The sequence below is a fragment of the Mytilus trossulus genome, chromosome 9 (assembly GCF_036588685.1).
Source record: "Mytilus trossulus isolate FHL-02 chromosome 9, PNRI_Mtr1.1.1.hap1, whole genome shotgun sequence".
Lineage (NCBI taxonomy): Eukaryota > Metazoa > Mollusca > Bivalvia > Mytilida > Mytilidae > Mytilus > Mytilus trossulus.
The window spans coordinates 61630935-61654230 of record NC_086381.1 but is presented as its reverse complement, the minus strand read 5'-3'; the positions used below and the strand labels follow the sequence as shown (position 1 = coordinate 61654230).

The 23296-nt window shown below is 31.9% G+C and overlaps 1 protein-coding gene across 1 annotated transcript; it reads left to right on the top strand.

The window, feature by feature from the left end:
* The first annotated feature begins 207 nt into the window (after positions 1 to 207).
* LOC134684827 (poly(3-hydroxybutyrate) depolymerase-like) lies at positions 208 to 13971 on the top strand. Its single transcript, XM_063544137.1, has 8 exons — positions 208 to 369; positions 3011 to 3102; positions 3702 to 3812; positions 4650 to 4682; positions 5452 to 5560; positions 10225 to 10267; positions 11217 to 11368; positions 13198 to 13971. Exons 1-8 carry the CDS (start codon positions 222 to 224, stop codon positions 13260 to 13262), a joined length of 753 nt encoding a protein of 250 aa, XP_063400207.1. The 5' UTR covers positions 208 to 221; the 3' UTR covers positions 13263 to 13971.
* The last annotated feature ends 9325 nt before the right edge of the window (positions 13972 to 23296 follow it).

Genomic DNA, 23296 nt, shown 5'->3' with positions numbered 1-23296 from the left:
TGATGGAAAGTTGTCTCATGTGCACTCATACCTCATCTTCTTATATTTTATAAACGAAATAACACGTTGAAAGTTACATACTCTACATTGTACATTATAACTTGCTTAACTCTTTTGATTGCGACACAAGGGTGCATTTATATAGACTTTGACGTTTCGTTTGTTTTTCTTCAGTTCCTTATGGTTGTGCTCATGGTTCATCTATAGCTGCATTAGCATGTATGAAAATACCAATATTTGAATCAATCTCCTCAATGGAGCACCTCACATTCTCCGAGTCCAGTAAAGGGAATATTGATGCAGTTTCCAACATGAAAAACGATAAAATATATGTTTTTGCTGGAAGTGCAGACACCCAAATTAACCCACGTAAGTTTGAACAGATATAACAGGATATGCATTTACATATTATACTCAAGTCAGCTTTTTATTCAAAACTACTTTGAACTATTTCACTAATTAGCGTTTACGTGTATAGTGTATGAAACTCTCAATATAGTTGCAACATGATCTTTTTCAATGAAAATCAATGATTGAAAATCTTTTTTTTTTATACAATAAGGTGTACTCAGTCTGTGGATTCATTTATATTCGTTTTATAAATTTCGTGGATTTCGTAGGTTCAGGCCAACCACGAATTTTAATGTTCAACGTATTTTTTTTTAGTATGCGTTGTTTTATATTTTCAACATGGCCGCCATCTAGTATTTTAAAAATGTTGGTACATACTTTACTGATCTGAAAGAACCATGATACAGACTGAACAATTCTTTTGTATGATTTATTTCCATTAATGATAATGAAAAACATCTTTTATGATACAACTGTTTATGGGATATTCTGTATGAAATTAAAAGAAACCAACACCCACATTCAAGTTCAAACTTCTTGAAAACCTATACAAATTCGATAACAAACAGTTTGATATATCTGGATTTTTCTCCATAATAAATAATTCTAATTAGAAATGTATAGTTGAATAGTATGAACGGATGGCTGTTGAACGTCCAGTGGCAAATTAAGTCGTTTAAAAACTATTAATGTTATATAAGCAATTTAGTTGACATATCTGAGTCATTATTTAAACATTTTGCTTTATTGGAAATCACAATTTTTCTACAGTGATGTTATTTGCAAAAAAACGACTAAAACAGCTTTAGAGTTACGCCCCTGCTAAACTGAAGTCTTCAGGTTTCAGCTCTAGATGTCCCAGTGAAGACATATTTTTCAAATGTTTACGCATACACTGGCACAGTTTACGAACAAAGTTCGCAAAATGAAACAAAGAATGCACTCTGAAGTATATCTTAACATGTACTCGTGACTGATGCTGAACTGCATACAAACATACGTTGAAGTCATAGGTAAAAACAAGTCTTATTATCATGTTTGACAGTAACAACAAGTGTATACGGTAAACGTCAATGAGAAAACGATTAAACGAGCAAAATATTCAAAAGACTTTTATGTACAAAATTGACAGTAAGATGGAAAATTTATGTCAAAAATACCGCAACCCATCATCAAAGATATCCAAAGAAATTCAATACGAACTTTTAACGGCAAAACCAAAAACTAAGATTGCGGTTATGCACAGAAATTTATATATATAAATATAGTTTTGTATATGCAATGAGTTACTTGTGGTTACGTTTTCGAAACTAAAATGAAATTAAAGTTAAGTTGAGTAATATTGAAAATAGTACATATTTTTTATAAATTTTTATCTCCGGTAGTGAGGCGAGAACAAGGGATCTTTAAGCTGTCAGTCGCACATCTTACCGATGAGCCACAGAATCAATTGCCCAAAATGTGTATTCTTAAGTATATAGCTCTACTCTATTGCCTAGCTCTACTATACGACCAGGAAAGAGAGCCGTGGTGTAGTGGTTAGTGCATCGGACTACTAACACAAGGGTTTCTGGTTCGATTCCCGTTTGGGATGAAAATTTCAAGAATTCAATTTTCGGCTCTCCCATGACACCATTTGCGAGTATGGTCTTGAGGAAACGATGATAGTCCGTCGGACGGGGACGATAAATGGCTGACCCGTGTTAAGAGAGAGCCATATCTCTTGCACGTTAAAGACACCCTTGTAGATTTTGAAAAAAGGGTAGGCTAATTCCGCTACAAGGCAGCACTCGCACCCGCAAAGTGGAAAGGGATTAATATAAGTTGTAAAACTTGTTTCCAAATCCACTATAAATAAATATGTTTAAACAAGGAAAGAGAAAACAAATTATATTTCCCCACTTGCAGCTTTTTTTTCAAATAAATTTTAACCTGATGATTGTTTTTCTATTTGAAACAAAGATAGAAGATATTAGTTTTGTGTCTGTTATTTTTCCTGAACCACGAATGATAGACGGTTGCTTTGTCTTTCTTTTTTCCCAATGATGTATTTCAATACTTTCGAACAATTTGGTTGCTAGGTTTTTTGGTGCTGAATGAATGAATAACTAAAATAAATTCGCAGATGCATGTTCCAATTACATGCATTGTTTAAATAATGTTGGTTTTTTGATGTTCAAAATTGGTAGAATCGATATAGCCAATAACCTTTAAACAAGGGGGGAAGACTATGTACCAAATGACAAGGCGAAGAAGGGATTATAGCAATTAAAGGAACTAAAGTTAACTCTAATCATCAACCTACGACTAAATCATTTCCTAAAACAACAATTATGTTTAGATTGAAATACACGTTGATATAATGAGAAAAAAACAAAGATTTGTGTTACCGTGTGAGGTCAAAATCGATCACGCCCGCTTGCTTAGTACCTATATCCGCTGTACTGATGATAGACGGTGGCATTAGTACAAATTTTATACCTTCAAAATACTGTAGAGTACGCTTTCGTTGTCCATGGTTGAAGAAAAAGGTAACTTACCTTCAAATGTATATGTACAATTGGAATAAACATGGTATATATATACATGTACAATAAAATTTATTTAATAGAATAGTACATGAATTGATATACAACATAATTCAGGAATACTTTTACAGAGAATGGACACAACATTGCGTCATATTACAACAACTTTGTATCAAGTTTCAATATTAAATCAGTATTCAACATGGATGCACAGCACTGTATGGTAACGTATGTCTATACAGTAGCATGCTTAAGAAACAAAGCTACATTTTACACATGAAAAATACACCGTCCATCGTCTGTTGTTCGTCTTCGTCTTTGACAGTTTGACACTTTTAGACAAAAATCGGCTCAGCTAAAACCTTTCACCAAACTTAATTATTGCTGCATCTAGCTTTAAAAAAAGGTCCGATGACTCTGTCTGCAATCAACAAGGCTAACATGGCTAAAATTATAATATCGGGATCAAATGATTTTGTTTCTTTTATATTAAACATCGCTATATATATACATACATTGCGTCTCATTTTTTTTTTTTTTTGGCTAAGATATGCATTTGTAACAGACTAAAATGTATGATAGGTAGAGAAACGCGTTTTAGGACAAACAAAAAAGCAGCAACACTAGATCTATAAATAAGACTATTCTCCAAAATCGTCAGTCGACTTCCTTTTTAAGTAATTGCCCTAAATGACGATGTTTGCCATTTAAAAAAGAAACATTCACACTGTCACGCTTGATATTTTCCTTTTCATAAAGAAAATAAATTTATTTGTAGATTTTTTTTTCAATTTTGTTTATTTTGTTTATTTCTACACATAGCCAACAGACAATTATGGAGGACCTTGTAATAAGTTGTCCAGTAATTTTATTAACAATTGTGGTTACAATGCAGCTTATGATCTGTTGAATTGGATTTATGGAAATCTAACAGTAAGTTCTCATCATTTAATACATCTAAGTCTGTAAGTTGTACATGTATGCACAAGCAACACGACGGGTGACAATTTTGGAGCAGGATCTGCATACCCTTCCGGAGCACCTTGGATTACCGACGATTTCAGTAGAATTTGTGTTGATCAGTCTTTCGTTTTTTGTTAATGTTTTTATAATTTTGTATCAATAAAAAAAAGAAGATGTGGTATGATTGCCAATGAGACACCTCTCCTTAAGAGACCAAATGACAACACGACGTTGTTTGCATCTAATTTTGACCGGTTGCCGTTTTTGCCATCCGTTTTCAGTTTTTCCGAATGATCAGTTTGAATTTACTTTTAATATCTTTCCCCTCTCTTTTATTTTAAAATGTCAAGGTCTGTATCATTGAAGAATGCGTAGCTTTTGACAACTAGGTGTGTACTTTATAAATCCCGCAGTAGCTCTGTTTAGACACGAACTACACATTACTTACAAGAGACTCTGTACTAAATGTATATGTATCATTTTTTCTAACGTAATCTACTTGACTTGAATCTGTAGAGTAGAGATTTTGCAAGTCGAAAAATCATACACAATATCAAATTTGAAATGGAGGGGGGGGGGGGGCGGGGGGGGGGGGGGGGGGGAATTCAAGACACTTTTAAACCTAAAAACGGCAGTAGAAGTATAGTCAGTACCAAACATTATCCTACAATGTATGTAAAATGTACAGGACACAACAGTTCTTGACTAAGGTATCAAATTAAAATTGTTTTTTTCTCTCAGTTATCAGTTAAATCCATTCACATTCCATATTCTTATTGATTATAACAATTTGTACGATAATTCCAGAAACCAACAGTCAACACAATTGTGTCCGGGCAGGTAAGGTCAGTAAGAAAAACGATTGCTACTTACAATGTATAAGCTAAATTTTGCCTTGTTTTCTACAAAATGTCAGACAACCGGTATACAGATTGGGGCATGTTTAACCACGTAAACAATTTGACATATGTTAGACAAATATCTCCGTAAAATGCAAGCTTAATGCGGATAGTGTTTTAATTTTGATTCATACACCTTTCAATTTTACCTATAGTTGTTAATGTTTGTTTCTTTTGTGGATAGTTGTCTCGGTGGCAATCATACCACATCTTCTTTTTTTTTTTATATTTTGGTGTTTTATTCACATTGATACATTAATTTACATAAATGTGAAACGTTATTTACAGAAGTATTTGTAACTCACTATTAGAACGTAATCACTAGAAAACGCACTTCAAAAGTTCCACTACAAAATATTTGTTTCTACTTTTAGTTACAACTGATTGTCCTTTTTTCGAGGACAAATAACTTTGACTTGTTTGGGGATTCAAATTACCATGATATGCAAGCATTCAATTTGTTATAACATACAGTGCTCTATACTTAAATACTTGTGTGTTAGATGATAAAACATTAAAAAAAGAAAGGCATTACAAACAAACACTAGTAAACTTGGATGGAGAGTTGTCTCATTGGCACTTATATGTATACCACATCTTCCTATATCTATACTATGAATAAAAAAACAACATCAAATTACTACTGATGTGGGCGTCACCCAAAGCTTGTCAATGAAATATAGAACTGTTCTACATTTTTTTATTCATAGCTTTTGACATTTGACCAGTCAGAGTTTACAGAAAACTCCACATCGGCTTACAGTATGGATAATACAGGATACGTATATATTCCGTCAGGATGTTCTCAAAATACAAGTAGTAAGCTGTCATTATTGTTTTTAAATTAACGATGCCATTAGATTTATTGATAATTAATTACATTAGATATATTTTTCATTATAATACGATAGTCTGATTGGCTAACTGCACATCACATGTTGTTCCGTAAGGAATTGCATTAGACAGTAAAATGTATCATTCATGATGACACGAGGTCCCCAAATGAAGTGCATAGGTGAATTAAATAAAACTTGATAAAAGTCGTGCTTTCATGATCATAGCTAAAAAATATAATTATCAGTATTGAATGATTCTTTTTGTAATGTCATCGGGTTGTGAAAACGTTGACCGTGCGTACATTTTTAGAATGAAGCGCTTCCGCGCTTCATACAAAATGTACTTCGGTCAACGCTTTTACACCCTAATAAATTTACAAAAAGAAGCATTCAATTCTTAATTGAATTGTTTCATATTTTTTCATGTGGGGAACTTTTTAATACAGCCCTCATCATGCTCCTTGTCGAAGGCTGTATGTTGCCTTTAATTATGTGAATTCACTTCCGGTGATCTCGGAGTTGTCGTTCATAAAACTTTATGACTTATACTCGGAGTAAAAAATGTGTGCTTGAAACACAAAATCCAGAACTTGATGGTTTGATTTCAGAGTCTGACCTGGTGTATTGTTGTCACATTGGCAATCACACCACATTTCTGTTGCATTTCCAATACTTGTATAGACGTCGCGTACGGTGTTGGTGTTAGTTTTGGTAACGTTATTTTGACGTTACTTTTCATGCAATGTATAAATAACGTCGTACTTTTTTTTTATTTCGTGCAGCTCAATCATACAGCATAATTTATATGAGCGGTTTGCTTGACTTGCTACGTATAGAACCTAAATGCAAAAGCGGCACATTTTTTTTTAAGTACAGTTAAATTAAAACGGAAAAATAAAATTCATTTAAATTAGTATCCACTTGGAGCAAAGATATTTTCACTTTCTTTTGATTGAAACAGGATATTTAAAAAAAAAGTTTAAACCACTGTCTTTTCTGCTGCTTTTTCTTTTAGTTTAAACATATTTATTTATATTGGATTGGGAAACAAGTTATTACAACTTATATTTATACGTTTCCACTTTGAGGGTGGTAGTGCGTCCTTGTAACCTTAGCCTGCTCTTTTCGAAATCCAAAAGGGTGACTTTTATGTGCAAGAGATATTGCTCTCTCTTAACATGGGTCAGTCATTTATCGCCCCCCTTCCGACGGACTATCATTGTTTCACAAGACCATCATACTCGCAAATGGTGTCAAGGGCTTATTCTTTTATCCGCTTTTGATAATTTCCGAATAAAAATTTTATTAGTTGAATCGTTTGTTTCATCGCCTGTATTAAATATTAAAAGAATCAACAGTTGAAAACAAATTCAAAATTAACCACAATAAAATTAATTTAATCAAATTTGCCAATTTCATAAACAAAAAGAAATTTAATCTCAACTATGAACAAGAAAACAGATGGCCGCAGATAATTTTAGCGAAAAACTACTAGGGGACATTTTAGCGCAGACATTAGAGCCCATTTTAGCGCAGGATTAATCCGTTCAGCTGTATTTTCGATAGCCCATTTTAGCGAAAACTTTCCTAGTTGAATAATACTAAAACCACGAGCATTGATTTATGCTGGTTTAATATTAAAGTTTTATGCATATATATGTGTTCACTTTGGTTCATCATGGAAATAAAAGTAATTCTATAGTTGTCACTGTCTCAGCTATTTACGTTTTTCTTGATACTATCATCAAATTGCAAACAACAACATATATAAAAAATACAATGTATATGCGAATGTGCACCACAATCTAGACAAGATAAAGAGAAAAATCAGTTCCTACTGCAACTTTATCAACAGTATTGTACTGATTGTGCATGGGTTTTCTCTTCAAGATCTCGCGCATGGGTCTTTGTTTTTTAATAAAAAGTGTGCAAACAAAATAAATATTGAAGCAAATATATAAAGAAAAATGCAAGGATGAACTTAAGGATGTTTCATTAATCCTTGTATATGCCCATCGAAATTGATAAAGAAGCGTGACAGCATTTTTTATCCTTGCATATTCCTATGTCCCTAGAAACACACTATATAAAAAAGAAGATGTGGTATGATTGCCAATGAGACAACTATCCACAAAAGATCCATTCTTTCTGATTTGAAAATGTGCAATATAAATTGATCTTTTTTCTATTATAATCGTTCGTTCTAAGACACCAGGTTCCATGTACCGAATAGAGAACATTCAAACTAGTCCCCCAAACTGCCTCAAATAATAGATAAAAGGGGAGGGAGAGGCTTTCAGAAACATTAAACCCGTTAAGAAAGTTTTGAATAAGCATTCAATGACATATTTGTCGCTGGACGTCAGATAAACAATGAATCAATACACAAAAAAATGCGCCAATTTGGGTTACGCAATGTTTCAACCAATCTCATTATTATAATTAAATCATACTATTGGTAGAGAAATTCACAATTTGTTATATCAAATTGACACTATGTTATTTCTAATTCAATTTGATAATTTGTTATATCAAATTGATAATCTGTTATATCAAATTGATAATTTGTTATACCAAATTGATAATCTGTTATATCAAATTGATAATTTGTTATATCAAATTCATAATCTGTTATATCAAATACATCATTCGTTATATCATATTGGAAAAAGTTAATTAGCATAGCACGTAAAGGCTTCCGTAATGTGCGACGTTAGGCACTACATGTCAAGTTTTACAGAACGTAACGCCAAAACAAGTAAAAAAGCATGGTGTGACATTATGACTAGACAAAAGTAGTCGCTGACTGTGTCGTTAATACTTCCGACATGTGATCGAAAATGGGTTCAAAAAAATCCCTGAACAGTAGATTTTAATGTTATATAGTATTTTTTGTGCTATTATAATTTCAAATTTTCCCCCCTCCAAAACTGTATAATATGACTTATCATACTTGTAACAAAAATGTAAAAAACGGCGTTTTGTGACATTTTGACTAGACAAAAACAAAAAGATCGCGTTTATTTTTTTTTCAATATTTTCTCTTAAATCTTCGACACAATTTTTTTTTCATACACTTAAAAAAAAAGTTTTCACGTTTGAATATAATTTCATTTCGTAGAAAAGACTGCAACTGCCTATTACTTTTCATAAGACACTTAACAAATACGCCAAAACGTCAGAAAACGGCGAGTGTGACATTTCAACGGATTTAATAAAATGAACAATTTAGGACATAATTTAAACAATACTTACTAATTGAAGACATAGAAAGTTGTATATTTATTGTATAATTTTGACACAGGAAGGGTGGATATGTAAATTGTGGTTTGGATCTGCAGCATTCGTTCGAATTTTGAAGAGCTCCAAAAAATATGCGAGATTTGGGTTTTGTGACAGAAATACAAATTTCAAAAAATCATTAATTCTACCACGATCTTTTGAATTGTTGTAACAAAATTTTTAATTTTTGTTCCCTTATTATATACGGAATAAAAAGATATATCATTTTCGGAATAATCTATTTGAATTACCTTTAAAAATCACTCTTAACTTCCCCCTATCCATATTTTTTTTCAATTTTCGGCTTGACCACAAAACAAAGTGAACATTTCGTCCTGGTCAGACGCGTCCAGTTAACGATGACGTCATAAATAAAACATACACCATTAACACCAAAGACTACTCTTACTAGGAGTACAACTTTTTTTTAATAAGTTTAAAAAATGACAAGAATAACTTCAAAGCAACGCTGATCATATGTCGCGGTGTTACTTGTCTACACGCTCAAAATCAGTATTATTAGGGATCATTCGAGTAACAAAATGAATAAAAGTATTGATTTTAAGGCATATTCCATTTCTACTTTTAATTACGCACATTTTGATATATACATTTATATAGTTATCAATTCCGAAACGTCTAACAAATGCAATAAAGGCGAACTGGAAAGCAAAACCCGTATTATCACCAACAACGTACGCGAAGTCAGAATGTTTTAATTGTTTCATTCCGGAAGTGTTAGCTTAACTTTCCTTAATGGTAGAAAGTAAGATGTAGGTGCATGGTTGTATATTGATCCCATCATTGAAATAAACAAGGACTATAGATCAATGTGATTCACTACCGGTGGAACAAATAAAAAAAAGAAATTGGAGAGGGTAGTAAATGGAGGTAACCGTGATTTCGACCACCATGACAAAAAAATACTGGTCCAAATAGACCATAAACATTAGAATGGTTGAATAATGTTAGTACATTCATTTGCATAATCGAATCATGCAGTTTTCATTGCTAAACTTATGACTGTTTCCAGCATATTAATAGCATGTTAACTTTGGTACACATGCAACAAAAGATTACAATTTAGCAATTATACAGGCCACCATCAGAATCCTCGAGGAAATTTAACGTCCCAAATCTGACTTCAAGTTTTTACAGCCGGAACTGCCAATCAGACGACACCTTAGACAAAATCTGAGACCTTTGCTACGGTTTAAGTGCCTGTTTTTGAAAAGAGCCAGATGCCCTTATTTATATATCCCAGTCTTCCTTAGGGTATGGTATAGACAATTTTTTTGAACTATCGTTAAGGTAGAAAAAAATCTTCATCAGATAAACATGATACCTCAACATTTTTGTTTGTAGAATGTAAGCTTCACATTGCACTACATGGCTGCAAAATGGGCAGGTATGTATCAGTCCTATTACTTGTTATGAATAGCGAAACGTACATAAAAATGTCTTAAGTACAATGCAAAAGGGTGTCTGAAAAATATAAGAAAACAACAGAGCCAAAGTTGTTCAAACTACCACGTGCACACGATTAATTATTTAAGCCGGATTCAAGTGGATTCAAGCTAAATTATTGCGTGGTTTTTCGTTATGAACTTATCATTCAAGACAGAACCAAACACATCGTGTCTTTCTCGTCTCGTCCAAGGTATACTCATTCTCATGACACCAATATAACGTTGACTCGTCTTACCTCGGTGTGTAATATTTGCTGCTAAATATGAAAAATTATCCTTGAAAATCAGATGTTGTTTTTCACTGCTGATAAATATTAATTCTACCATTTAGGGCCAAAATCATTTATAACCTCAACAAATTATAAACGAGGTCCAGGATGGGTGGTCCTTAAATTCTACAATCTATATCTAATGCTATTTTTTATTCTTTATACTTTGTTGCCATTATTCTCTCTTCTCTGTCGTTAAGCACCTCAGTATGCTCTATTCATTATCAAGTTCGTCTGTTATTCTCTCTCTCCCTTTTTAATTTTGCCCTTTATTCTCTTTTCCTTATTCTATAAACCCCTACCACACACTCACTGACTTAGGCAGCAATCATTTGATTTTCGGGGGGGGGGGGGTTTGAAAAAAAAAGTTTGTTTCCAGGTGTTGGTGAAAAAAATAATTTGTTTTGGACCCTGGGAAAAAGAATTGTTTGTATCACCCAAGGCTGCCACTATATGTAATGCTAAAATTGAAAGAAAAAAAATGTTTTCGGTTTGTCGCCAAAAAAAGATTGTCCTTCGCCGAATAAAGTTTGCACAGAAAAAAAAACATAGCCCCCCTCCCCCCCCCCCCAAGAAAATCAAATGGTTGCTGCTTTAACAATTGTTGTATTTTTTTCAGACATTATATCGATGATGTCTATGTAAAACATACAGGTTATAACGAGGTAGGAGAGTTAAATAATATCATTATATTATATCCACAAGCAGTACCTAATTCTAAAAACGCTGACGGATGTTGGGACATGTATGGATTCACTGGACAAAATTATGGTGAGTATTTTATATTTACTATTTTGAGTTTCAAAGATAAGTGGCAAGTCAAATCTTTTATCAATTTTACTGCATATGTGTGTACATGTATGTTCCCCAAATAAAGGTAGTTGACGTTGCATTGCTTTTGACCAATTCAATTTCTGTTCAAGAGATACCATCATTATAATGGACTTGCACTTTTAAAAGAGGGACGAAAGATACCAAAGGGACAACGCCAAGGTTAAAAATGAAAAGGACAAACAGAAAAACAATAGTACACAGGACACAACATAGAAAACTAAAGAATAAACAATACGAACCCCACCAAAAACTAGGGGTGGTCTCAGGTGCTCCGACAAGGTAAGCAGATCCTGCTCCACATGTCGCACCCGCCTCGTAAGGGGTAATAAAGTATCACGTGTTTTCCAATTGTATCTGATCGCTTGTTACAGGTATCACAATACACCGATCGGGAAATGCGATAGTAATATCCATTGCTATCATAGCATTGTAATTAAAAGAACGAGTTAATGGAAGAAATATAAATTCAATTATGAAATAAGTTTTTGTAATGCTTCGTATGAGGTTGTAATCTGACATAACTTTTATCACTTTTGAAATTTAATCTAAATAATAAATGCCTTGTTATAATGAAAATCGTTCCAAATTTACGGTGTTTAGATGTCTTTTTTGTACCTTTGACGTCAACAACTCATTCCGTAGTTTCATAGTTTCTGGATAAACTATGCATCAATGCATTGTTTTAAACTACATTAAAGTCAGGTGGTTATCATTGCACATGTTTTGTAGAAAAGAGCAACAATATGTACACAACCGTTCGATGATTGGTTGAAATATTTGCGTTGGTTATTCTGAATCCAAATCAAGCAAAATATATTTAGAATGATATGCTGCAGATAGCATATATTCAGTAAAATAAAATTGAGAATGGAAATGGGGAATGTGTCAAAGAGACAACAACCCGACCAAATAAAAAAACAACAGCAGGAGGTCACCAACAGGTCTTCAATGTAGCGAGAAATTCCCGCACCCGGAGGCGTTCTTCAGCTGGCCCCTAAACAAAGATATACTAGTTCAGTGATAACGAACGCCATTCTAATTTCCAAATAGTACACAAGAAACTAAAATATTCATTTTTCAACAATGTTTACTGTTTTATCCAACGTATCAAAATAATGGAGAAAACAGTCTAGTATGAAGGTCGTTATGTCAATTAAAATCATGACCCCCCATTGATGAATCTCTTTTTTTTTCTACTGTGAATACCCGATGTAAACTAAACAATTTCTATACTTATTTACTATGTTTCTGATATACTAGATTTTTCTTTGGTCGGGTTGTCGTCTCTTTGACACATTTCCCATTTCCATTCTCAATTTTATTTTTAGAGCATTTATTTGTTTTAAAAAAAGAGATACATTTGCTCATTCCCATCTTATGGAAGGACGATAGGGAAACATGAACTAAAGAGTAAAAAGCGATGTTAAAATACACGAATAGAGGATAATAAGCAAAATTTTCAAACATAATTATACAGAAATGGTCAAAATAGTTAAGGAATACAACAAGGAAATACCCGCCATCAAGACATTCATAACTTGTATTGTATTTGCACAAGGATAATAGTTACGCTGAACGGTGCCCACTGGTCACCTGAACAGAAACGGTTAAAATTGAGTCTATACGCGACAAAAAATAGTACATGATTTCCGGTTTAAAGTGAAAGTACGTTACTAAGGGGATACACAGTTTATAATTGCTACTATATAATACGGATATTAGCTTAATGCAAAGTTCCGGAATAACCATATTTTATTGTATTTCAGCTACAAACAAAGGACTACAAGTGATGGCAATGGATAAAATGCGGAAAAGAGTTATAGGTCATTAGGTGACCGCGCTGAAATACGTCCATTATTCATTTTTCATTATTCAAAATTCAATAATGAATAATGAAATAGTTTATATATATGTTTTAGTATTCAGGTCGTCCATACATTTAGGCAAGGAATTTCTGTCAAGAATAGTTTGGAAAACCCACTAGTTTATCCTCCGAAGCTAAATAAATAAATAAAATTAAAGATTTAAAGAGTGTTTTTTTTTTTTTAGTGATGACAATTTGAATATTCGTTAGATAACACCAAAATGATGAATTTAAAAATACGGGATATAGCTATACTCACTGTGTCTGTCAATTTTTTTTATTTTTATTTCACTATTCACCGCTTCAACTTGAATAATGAAACATAAACTATTTCAACATTCATTATTCATCACTTAACATTGAATAGTGAATAGTGAACTATTTCATTATTCATTATTGAATTTTGAATAATGAAAAATGAATAATGGACGTAAACTTCAGCGCGGTCAGTTGTGTAAAGATGTTAATTTAGTGAAAATACACCTACTTCATGTAACTGCAGCAACTCAGAATACATGTATAGACCAATTTTCGAATAAAGAATCAGTGCTCATCCATTACATTAGGAATTGAAAAAGACAGATACTAAAAAATCGTATTGCGCGCTACTGTTTATATTGTATAGCTGAGGATGAGCGTCATTATTCAATCGAATGCTCACTTCATAACAATTGGAGAGAGGGACTTTTAAAGTATTTTCTAGCACTTGACAGAACTTTAAAAAGAAAGATAACATAATAAATCTTCGAAATTTGTTATTACAACAAAAAAAAATTATTATTACTATTTATTGTTAATTTTTTTTTACCTATGTAGAACAGGTCTTGATACTGTTACCTGTATTTGATATTAACGTGTTAGTTGTTTTTTTCTTTTTTCTTTTGGCTACGATTCGGACCATAAGCCTTTGTGGTGATGTAATGATAAATGTCTAAATATTGTCCCAATCATTATATCGCCACTTCTAAAAAAAAGTGGGGGATATACTGGTTTACCTCTGCCCGTCCGTCCATCCGTCAGTCAGTCCGTCAGTTTGTCCGTTCGTCCCATGAATATTGTCGTATATTTCTCAGGAACTAAATAACAAGGATTTTCGAAAAAGTAGTTCGCACTTTCACTTTTTGTTCTTGATTTATATGCTCTTTATAGACCCTGTAATTTGGAAAATGAAACATTCTATACTGTTCTATTATATATACAGATTTTGAATTGAGTATATCAAAAGTATTTGAACTACCTATGTAATTTATACGGAGAGTTTTCTTGAAATATATTATAACACTAGAACACACCCGTGATATCGCGTGTCCGTGACTGAATAAAAGTATATAACTATGCGCAAGCCTTATTTCAGTATTATTATTGTCATCTGATAAAGTCATGCTGATTATATTAAGATACACAGTTTTCTCTGCTTTCAAATCTTTCTGTTTGAACCCGTCGAACTGGAACTGTGATTAATATTCGTATTGTTATCTTAGAAAGTCTTACTGATCAAATTAAACATACTACAATAGATAATTTGACAATCGTTGATGGAATCTAGTAGTGCCAACCCTGTGATTATGACCCGTGTAAATAGCATAGTGCTGAATACACCGTTTGGTGGTGCGCCTGTCAGATGCGGAACGTACAGATAAAGTAATAGGTAACAGGTGAATATACTATTCGTATCGGTCTCGGACTCGACACGGAACTTCTTAATTATTGGCAATATTAATTACTTGGAAAACAAAAGGACCTGGAGTGGTGTAATTTTTAATCTACACCTTTGCACTATATAAGTTATATATAAAGTTGAATTCGTTGATTCGTCGTTTTTACGTGATGACGGCTGACAAATTGGACCTCGTAATTTTAGTATTATAGATATAGATATAGATATAGATATACGTACACACATTTTATTTTACCCTGAATCGCCTGATACTTGATAAGTGTCGGACTAATGGGTCGTCGGATTATTTGGCTATTGGTGCAATGGGTTGTCGGAATATTGAGGTGTCGGACTAATGAGCAATACAATACAATAATATTTTATTAACGTCTCACCATCAATAATACAGAATAAACATTTCACATTATAAAAGTAAATCTTTTTAAAATTATTGATGCCATTCTAAAAGAATTATGAGAGACGGATTAAAAGAAACTAGTATTTACAAATTTTCAAAAAGCAATTATAAAACAAAGGTTAAATGATAAAACATATTTACATCAATTATCGATATAAAAAACGTCTTCTACGGTCTAAAATAAGCTTGCAGGTTTTGGCACTTTTTTGTATCACATTAATATTATCACTCGCTAAAATAAATGAAAGTTTAAAAAAAATCGGTAATAGACTAAAATTTTCGTGTTCAAAGTTTAAAAAAACAAAGGGTTGTCGGACTATTGGGCTGTAATAACTAGAACAAAGGGTTGTCGGACTAATGGGCTGTCAGAACAGTGGAACTAATATCACAGGAAATATGTTCTGGGAGAACTTTTTTCACAGATGATTTCTATATAATTTGTTTCATCTCTATAACATAAGTTGCACACTTTACCTGGTGAAATAAGTACCGAGTTGGTGAAATTTGTTCCTTCCCCAGTGAAATAAGTTCTAGGTTTATGTGATTTGTTCCGTACCTGGTGAAATAAGTTCTTGGGTTGTGAGATTTGTTCCTCAACTGGTGATATACGTTCCTTGGCTGTGATATATGTTCCACTGGTTAAACAAGTTCTCTTATATAATGAGAATTTGTCATCAGTGAGTTTAAAGTTATCTGTCAATTGCTTTATAAAAATAAGTATTATATCAATAATAAATAAAAAGTCAAAAGTGTAAATTATCAAATTCGGATCCTGTGGAGTACATGTATAACATATGTATAGCAAATGTTAAGTTATATACTCCGTAAAAAATTTAAAATATGACACTTTCAGCCAGAAAAGAGAAGAATAAGAAAAATCATTTAGAAAAAGACTTTATTTGAAAATGAACATTTGTACTTATTTGTAATAGACATAGTGACTGATCAATTATATCAAAAGACCCACTCTTTTGAAACTGTGCCATGACTCAAGTACATGTATGACTAGAATACGGGATAATGCCAGTTAACAGAAACCAAGAAGGAATACGAATTTAAACATAAATAAAATAATGATACATTAGTGATAACCATTGCTTTTATTCCTTATCTTTATCCTATGGTTACAGTCATGCATTTAATTGCCAAAGTATTCCATGCAAACTATTCGGTACAGCATTATAATTTAAATGTTACAAGAAAACGTTTCTCTGTGCAATATGTTGCAAATGTACTTCTTTTCTGATTCATTTCTGTGAAAATAGGTTTGAGCGGAACTTTTTCATTGATTTTATTTTTTAAAAATACATGTTTGTTTAATGAATAATATCACAGGAACTTATTTAACTTTTTAAAAAATCTTAATATTAATTGGAACAAAATTCATGGAGCTATGATTTTTGTTCCGGAATTTATTTCACATTTAATCATAAAATTTAGTTCCGGAACAAATTTTACAATGCTATGAAATTAGTTCCGGCGGAACAAATGTCACCCAGGAACATTTTTTTGGTTACAATTACAGAGATATCTAACTAGATATGAAGGTCGTATTAGAGGTAGGTCATTTAAAGACATACATGTATCAACCTATCCTGCAGATTTATCAAAAAACAGTATGTGATCTCGAGCTTTAAATCTATGTACTTTCAATAATACAAATGAGCAACTGATTAATTTCTAATGCAAAAATTAACAAAACAATTAGTAAATATCGAGTTTTTGTGGACCAAGTAATCCGACATTAGGAAAGGAATTCAATGCATACTTGAGCTATCTCAAATCTAAAAGAACGTTTACCGTTACTTGAATTTAAGTTATTGGTCTACGGGCACGTCAGCCTAGTGTTCACATGCGTTAAATTATCACGATGAATTGATTTTTATTGATCTGCAATAAATGAAGAACATTTCTTATTAATTATTTGATAGGTCTCCAAGACAATTGATCGCATTCGATGAGTTTTTTGTAATGTAAAGTTCTATCCCAACAGGAGCGTTTTGTACGAGTTTTGCATGGTCTTAATTATTAACACGAAGTGCTTGTTCCTGTGTGTTTTCTATTTTTCTTATATTTGTCTCCATACAGAAATTTTAAGTAAAAGGGTAGTAAGCAAAGTTTAACAGGTCGGCACCACTACCTTATATGGAAATGCATAAATTAGCATACTTATGTTCTCGCACATGTAATTGTTTATTTACATGTAACGCAATTTATTTTTACCTAGGTTTTTGACCAATCCATTAAATGAGTCACAATGCATGATGGACTACTTCGTGTTTACAATCAACCAAGAGCACGTGTTATTGACTGAAATACAACACATTTTTTCGTGAAATGCGGGATTCACAATTTCGCTTAGTTTTTCATTTTATGTATCCTCATTCATAGTTCGTGATATAAAGTATTACTTCCATGCTCAGATTAAAGAAGAGTTGTTTCTATGCGAAGAAAAAAGGCTTTGAATTACCCGATATATAGCCATTAAAATGTTTGATGATGGCACAGAGATGTCATGTATTTGTCTACCAGAGTGAGACAGCAACCAAACAACAGCGAAAAAACACAATTACCAATGAGACAAACTCACTAGTGTAAAGTAAGCCGTCGATAACAGCCGGTGCTGATATTCACGAGTACAGAAATGTTCGTATAAATAATTAAAGCGGCAAATGTGGGATCCTTGAATTTTGTGTTCGTAAAAAAGGCGAAGAAATATTTTCATACATGGCAGTGTTAACAAAATCTATAAGTATTTTTTTGTCACATTGCAGTATATGGGGGCTTCTAAGCTGTTCCCTTTTTTTTGAAGGTAGTGAGGTCAGCAACTGTAGTTTCAGTATGTTAGTTTTTTAACGGGCTCGGACATTTGCCAAACTAAATAAAAATATTACAGTTGATTTCTCATACCTGCGAAGTAAAACTTTGGTTGGCTTGCTTGCTTTGTTTGTATAGTTGTGTATGCAAGATTTGAAAATAAGATTGACATCTTTAAAAAATATATGTATATAGGCATAATTTAACTTGTTTATTTTATATTTTGTACAATATACAAACAAAGCAAGCAAGTTAACCAAAGTGTTGCTCTAAATGCATTAGGAAATAAGCTGTAATGATTTTATCCATATGTATGTTCGACAAGGTGGAAATTTTGATATGTTTTTGTGAAAATTGCGGCGTTGGATCTATAATATAAAAAGATGTGGTATGATTGCCAATGAGACAGCTGTCCACAAGAGACCAAAAAGACACATAAATTAACATTTATAGACCACCGTACAGCCATCAACAATGAGCAAAGCTTATACCGCATAGTAAGCTATAAAAGGCCCCGGTATGCCAATGTAAAAAAATTCCAACGAGAAAACTAACGGCCTTAATTATTATATAAAAAAAATGTACGAAAAGCAAATATGTAACACATAAACAAACAACAACCACTGAAATACAGGTTCCTATACAATATTTTTTTTTTTATGGAATAGATTTCTTGTCCTTTTATATATTTAATTGGGCCGGGTTTTTTTTTTGGAGTTTTTTGTTTGGATTGTTTTACACAAGTAATTTTTGGGTCATTAATAGCTTACTTTTCAGCATTGAACCTATGACTGCTTACTTTACTAGATTTTTTTTTGGGAAAGATGTCTCATTTGGCACTCGTATCTCATCTTCTTATTTCTATATACAAAGCACGTTTTAGAAAGAAAAAAATAATAGGTTATATGGCACCCACTATGATCCAGAGACTTTTAGTATTGGAGATATTTTACATATGTCAACAGGACAGCAGCCGAACGACAAACAAAACCTTTGAGGTATATTTTGTGATAAAATTAGCAACAAACGGATATTATCGATGGATGGAACTATAAAATATGTATTGAGCTATATACCGTACCAGCTCAGTGACGGATCCAAAAGGGCGGGGGTTCCGGGGGATGGACCCCCTTTTTTGGACGATCAGTGCATTTGGATGGGGACATGTAGTTTGAACTCCCTCCTCTTTGGCCAGGGTTAGGCCCCCTTTTTTCAAATGGCTGGATCCGCCCCTGCCGCTTTCATAACACATATTTTTTTAGCATACTGAATATCGTGAGGTTCCTACTATTAGTTCAGGTCCTGATAAAAAAAAATACACTTTCAGTACAGAAAAAAGTGTTTCAATGAAAGTTTCCGTGTTTTTCTAGGCAGAAATGATTTTGGAATGACATTATACAGGTTTAAAAGAGCTCAAATGATTTTCTTACTGGACAGTGGTCACTTCTTTTGATATTTCACTGTGTCACGTCGTGAAATTAATGCAGGTTCAATTCATAACAATGCACAAAACCGGTTCAACTACTTTTGCAAGGCGAAATAATTACATTAGATGTATCTTTCATTGTAATACTTTATTTTGATTGGCTAACGGCACATCACTTGTTATTCCGTAAGCAATTGCATCACTCAATTAAACTTTTCATTCATGATAGCACGTGGTCCCACAATAAAGTGCACAGGTGAACAATATACAAAATTTATAAAATCGTGTTTTCATGATCATAGCTAAAAAATGTAATTATAAGTATTGAATGCTTCTTTTTGTAACTTTATAGGGTTGTAAAAGCGTTGACCGTGCGCACATTTTTAGTATGAAGCGCTTCCACGCTTCATACAAAATGTACTTCGGTCAACGCTTTTACACCCCAATAAATTTACAAAAAGAAGCATTCAATTCTTAAAAAGAAAGTCGAATCGTGAAGCCAATAAACAATATTTTTTTAATCTGAGCATTCACATTGAAGATTACGTTATATATTTTACATTAGGGACTGTGCAATATTTATCTGAAGGTGGGGCCGGTGTACAGCAAATATTTATTAAAAAAAAACTTTATGCCCTGCCAAAATTTATTTAAAAAAAAGTTCCTGCCCCGCTTCAATTAATTACAAAAAAAGTCCTTGCCCCGCTTGAAAAAAATAAAACACACATATGGAAACATGATATTTTTTAACTCAAATGCACAACATTCAATAACACATGTATATCAGAGTTAATATATCAACTCAAATGCATATATTTCAATATTATAAAGATTTTGTAACACATTTTAATTGTGTTTTGAAAATAATATTTTATACTGCCACTAGAATGTTTCTATACATTTTTTTTATATTCATTGATATACATGATATACTTTCCTTGGAATTATGAAATTCAACTTTAATAAGGGTTTACCCAACATTTTTACTAATTTTTATAAATTTTTGAAGAAGTATTTATTTTGAGATATTGACAAAACTATATAAATTTTAAAAAATTGTGAAATAGCCAAATCAAGTATAAAATTGAAGAGCTGTGTGTTTAATCTTCTAGTGGTATTTACACCACACTCAAATTTAACTTGTTTTATAGTTTAAGAATTTATTTACAATACAACATACTGTAAGTCTTAATAATGTTTAAGAATTTAATTTTAAACACACTGTAAATTTGTTATGTTTAAGATTTATCATGTTTCTTTACAATACAATTATAAAAGTTGTTTTTATGTTTTACCATTTGTTTTGTTATGTTTAATTTATAGTTTTCAAGATATTTTATTGATACAGACAATGCTCAATAATTATGTACATTTATTTGTAAGTAATTTTATATTTTCTTTAAAATTAAAAGTGCCAAACATTTATTTTTCATATTTTAGTTTCAAATTTTTCTTGCTTTGCTTTGCTATTAAAGAACAACTGTACATTTTCTGAAGCTAATTCCAAACTATCAGTCAAATAGCTATGTGTTCAATCCTCTAGTGGTATTTACACAACCCAAATTTAAGTTGTAATTCTTTTAATGTTTAAGAATTTAATTTTGTTATTTTATTAAAGTTTAAGCATTTATTTTCCATATGCTATGTTATGTTTAATTTACAAACCATTGTTAATAGTTTTCCAGATATTTTGTTTATACAGATAATAATAATGTACTATATTAAAAGCAATTTGATATTTTTTTAAAGTGCCAAACATTTATTTTTCTTATTTTACATTGTTTTAGTTTCAACATTCTTTTTTTTTAATTTTAATACATTTGAGTTTAATGTTTTGATTCTCCTTTACTTTTATAAACAAAAATGTGAGTACAATATACATGTACATGTGTACAAATAGGTTGTATATACATTGTACATGAACCTTTTATACATTTATATGTTGGTCAGTATTTCATTTTTTTAAATGATAATTAAAAGCATAAACACACAAAAATATATTGAAGCACTGTATTAGGCTAATTTGTTTTAGATTATATTGTGTTTTTTTTTTTAAGTTATTTTTTTCTCACAGAAATCACAAATATATGTATTGAAAAGAACATTTAGACCTTTAAACATGTTGCATTCAGATAATATATAAGTATATGAACTAACATTATCTCAAGCCATCGATATGTTAAATGTGCTGTTATTCAATTTGATTTTAATAAATAGTTTTAATCTTTTTTACTCTGATTTAATTATTTTTTATGCACACCCAAAGGGGTTTTAAAAGTGTGCGCCCCGCCAAATGTTTCTTAAAAAAAACTTGTCGACCCGCTCATAATTTGCATAAAAAAAGTATGTGCCCCGTCCATGTTTGCACCGGCCCCACCCTCAGATAAATATTGCACAGTCCCTTAAATATATTTGCAAAATAAAAACTTTGGTAATCAGAGTCCCAGACAATATATTAGTTGACTGTTTTCCCACTAATTCCACGTGTTTTAAGTAGTTACTGTAGTTTACTCGTAGTAGCCAACAATGCATTGTAGTTCATTGAGTCGATTGGTAAGTTTTTCAAGGCCATATTGGCCTTGTGTTTTGGAAATTACTATGCAAATATATTCCGACGTCAGAAAATCTAGAGTTCTCGACCTGTTTAACTTACCATATGTTTAATTTATAGGTTAGACAATACTTGGTCATGTTTTATGAAGATTTAAGCCCAAGGCGAAGCCGAGGGCTTAAATCTTCATAAAACATGACCAAGTATTGTCTGACCAATTTAGAACATATTCACACTTTCGAGTGACCTTACAAAATTAGTCTATCCCATTGTAATATTCAAACCTTGAAAAGAGTTCACATTTTATAATGAACCAAATGTAAAACATAGGTACTCATTTCAATGGATGGAATGAAATAGCACTGACAAAGTTTGTGAGGACGGAATGGATAAATTGTTTTTCTTCTGCTTCAGGTAAAATTTAATACTAATAAAGTTTAAGTTTTTTTTATTTAAAAAAAAAGAAACATAATGTTATATAAATCCCCTTTTTAAAATTTGAGTTTTTATACATATAAAACTCTGTATAAGCATTTAAATTCAGACCATTCAACGTTAAATGCTTACTTTTTTATTAATAACTTAGTATGTATTGTGTTTCTCCATAAAAATATGCCTTTGCTTTATATATGAGCAGTCTGAAATTGTTTTCTTGAAAGAAAAAAAAATCCTTCAAATGCCCGGTTTATAACAAATAAGTATTATTTTACCTACATCCTTACTCCCATTGTTTTTGTTTATTCTATATTATGTTTACCATTAGAAAATTCAGGAAAATTTGCAAAATTCAAAATAATTTGTTTTAATGTTTGCTCTTTGATCTTTAATCAGTAGGCTGTTTTCCAAGGGAAAATGCCTCAGGTGCTTGTACACTTCATTAGTGCAGTTATTAAGAGTTCACTTTCATAATTAAATGACAATGAAAAGTCATTCATGTATAGCATTTCATAGTGCATGGAAAACCATGTACTATGAAAATTAGAGGGCAAAAAACTGACTTTTCATTGGACGAGAAGGGATGAGTATGTTCTAAAAATTGTTAGTTTACTCATTTGATTTCTTTTTAAAACATGTAATTGCCTAGCAGCCATTTCAGAATATTTAAAACAAATTAAGGGAATAAGTTTTGTAA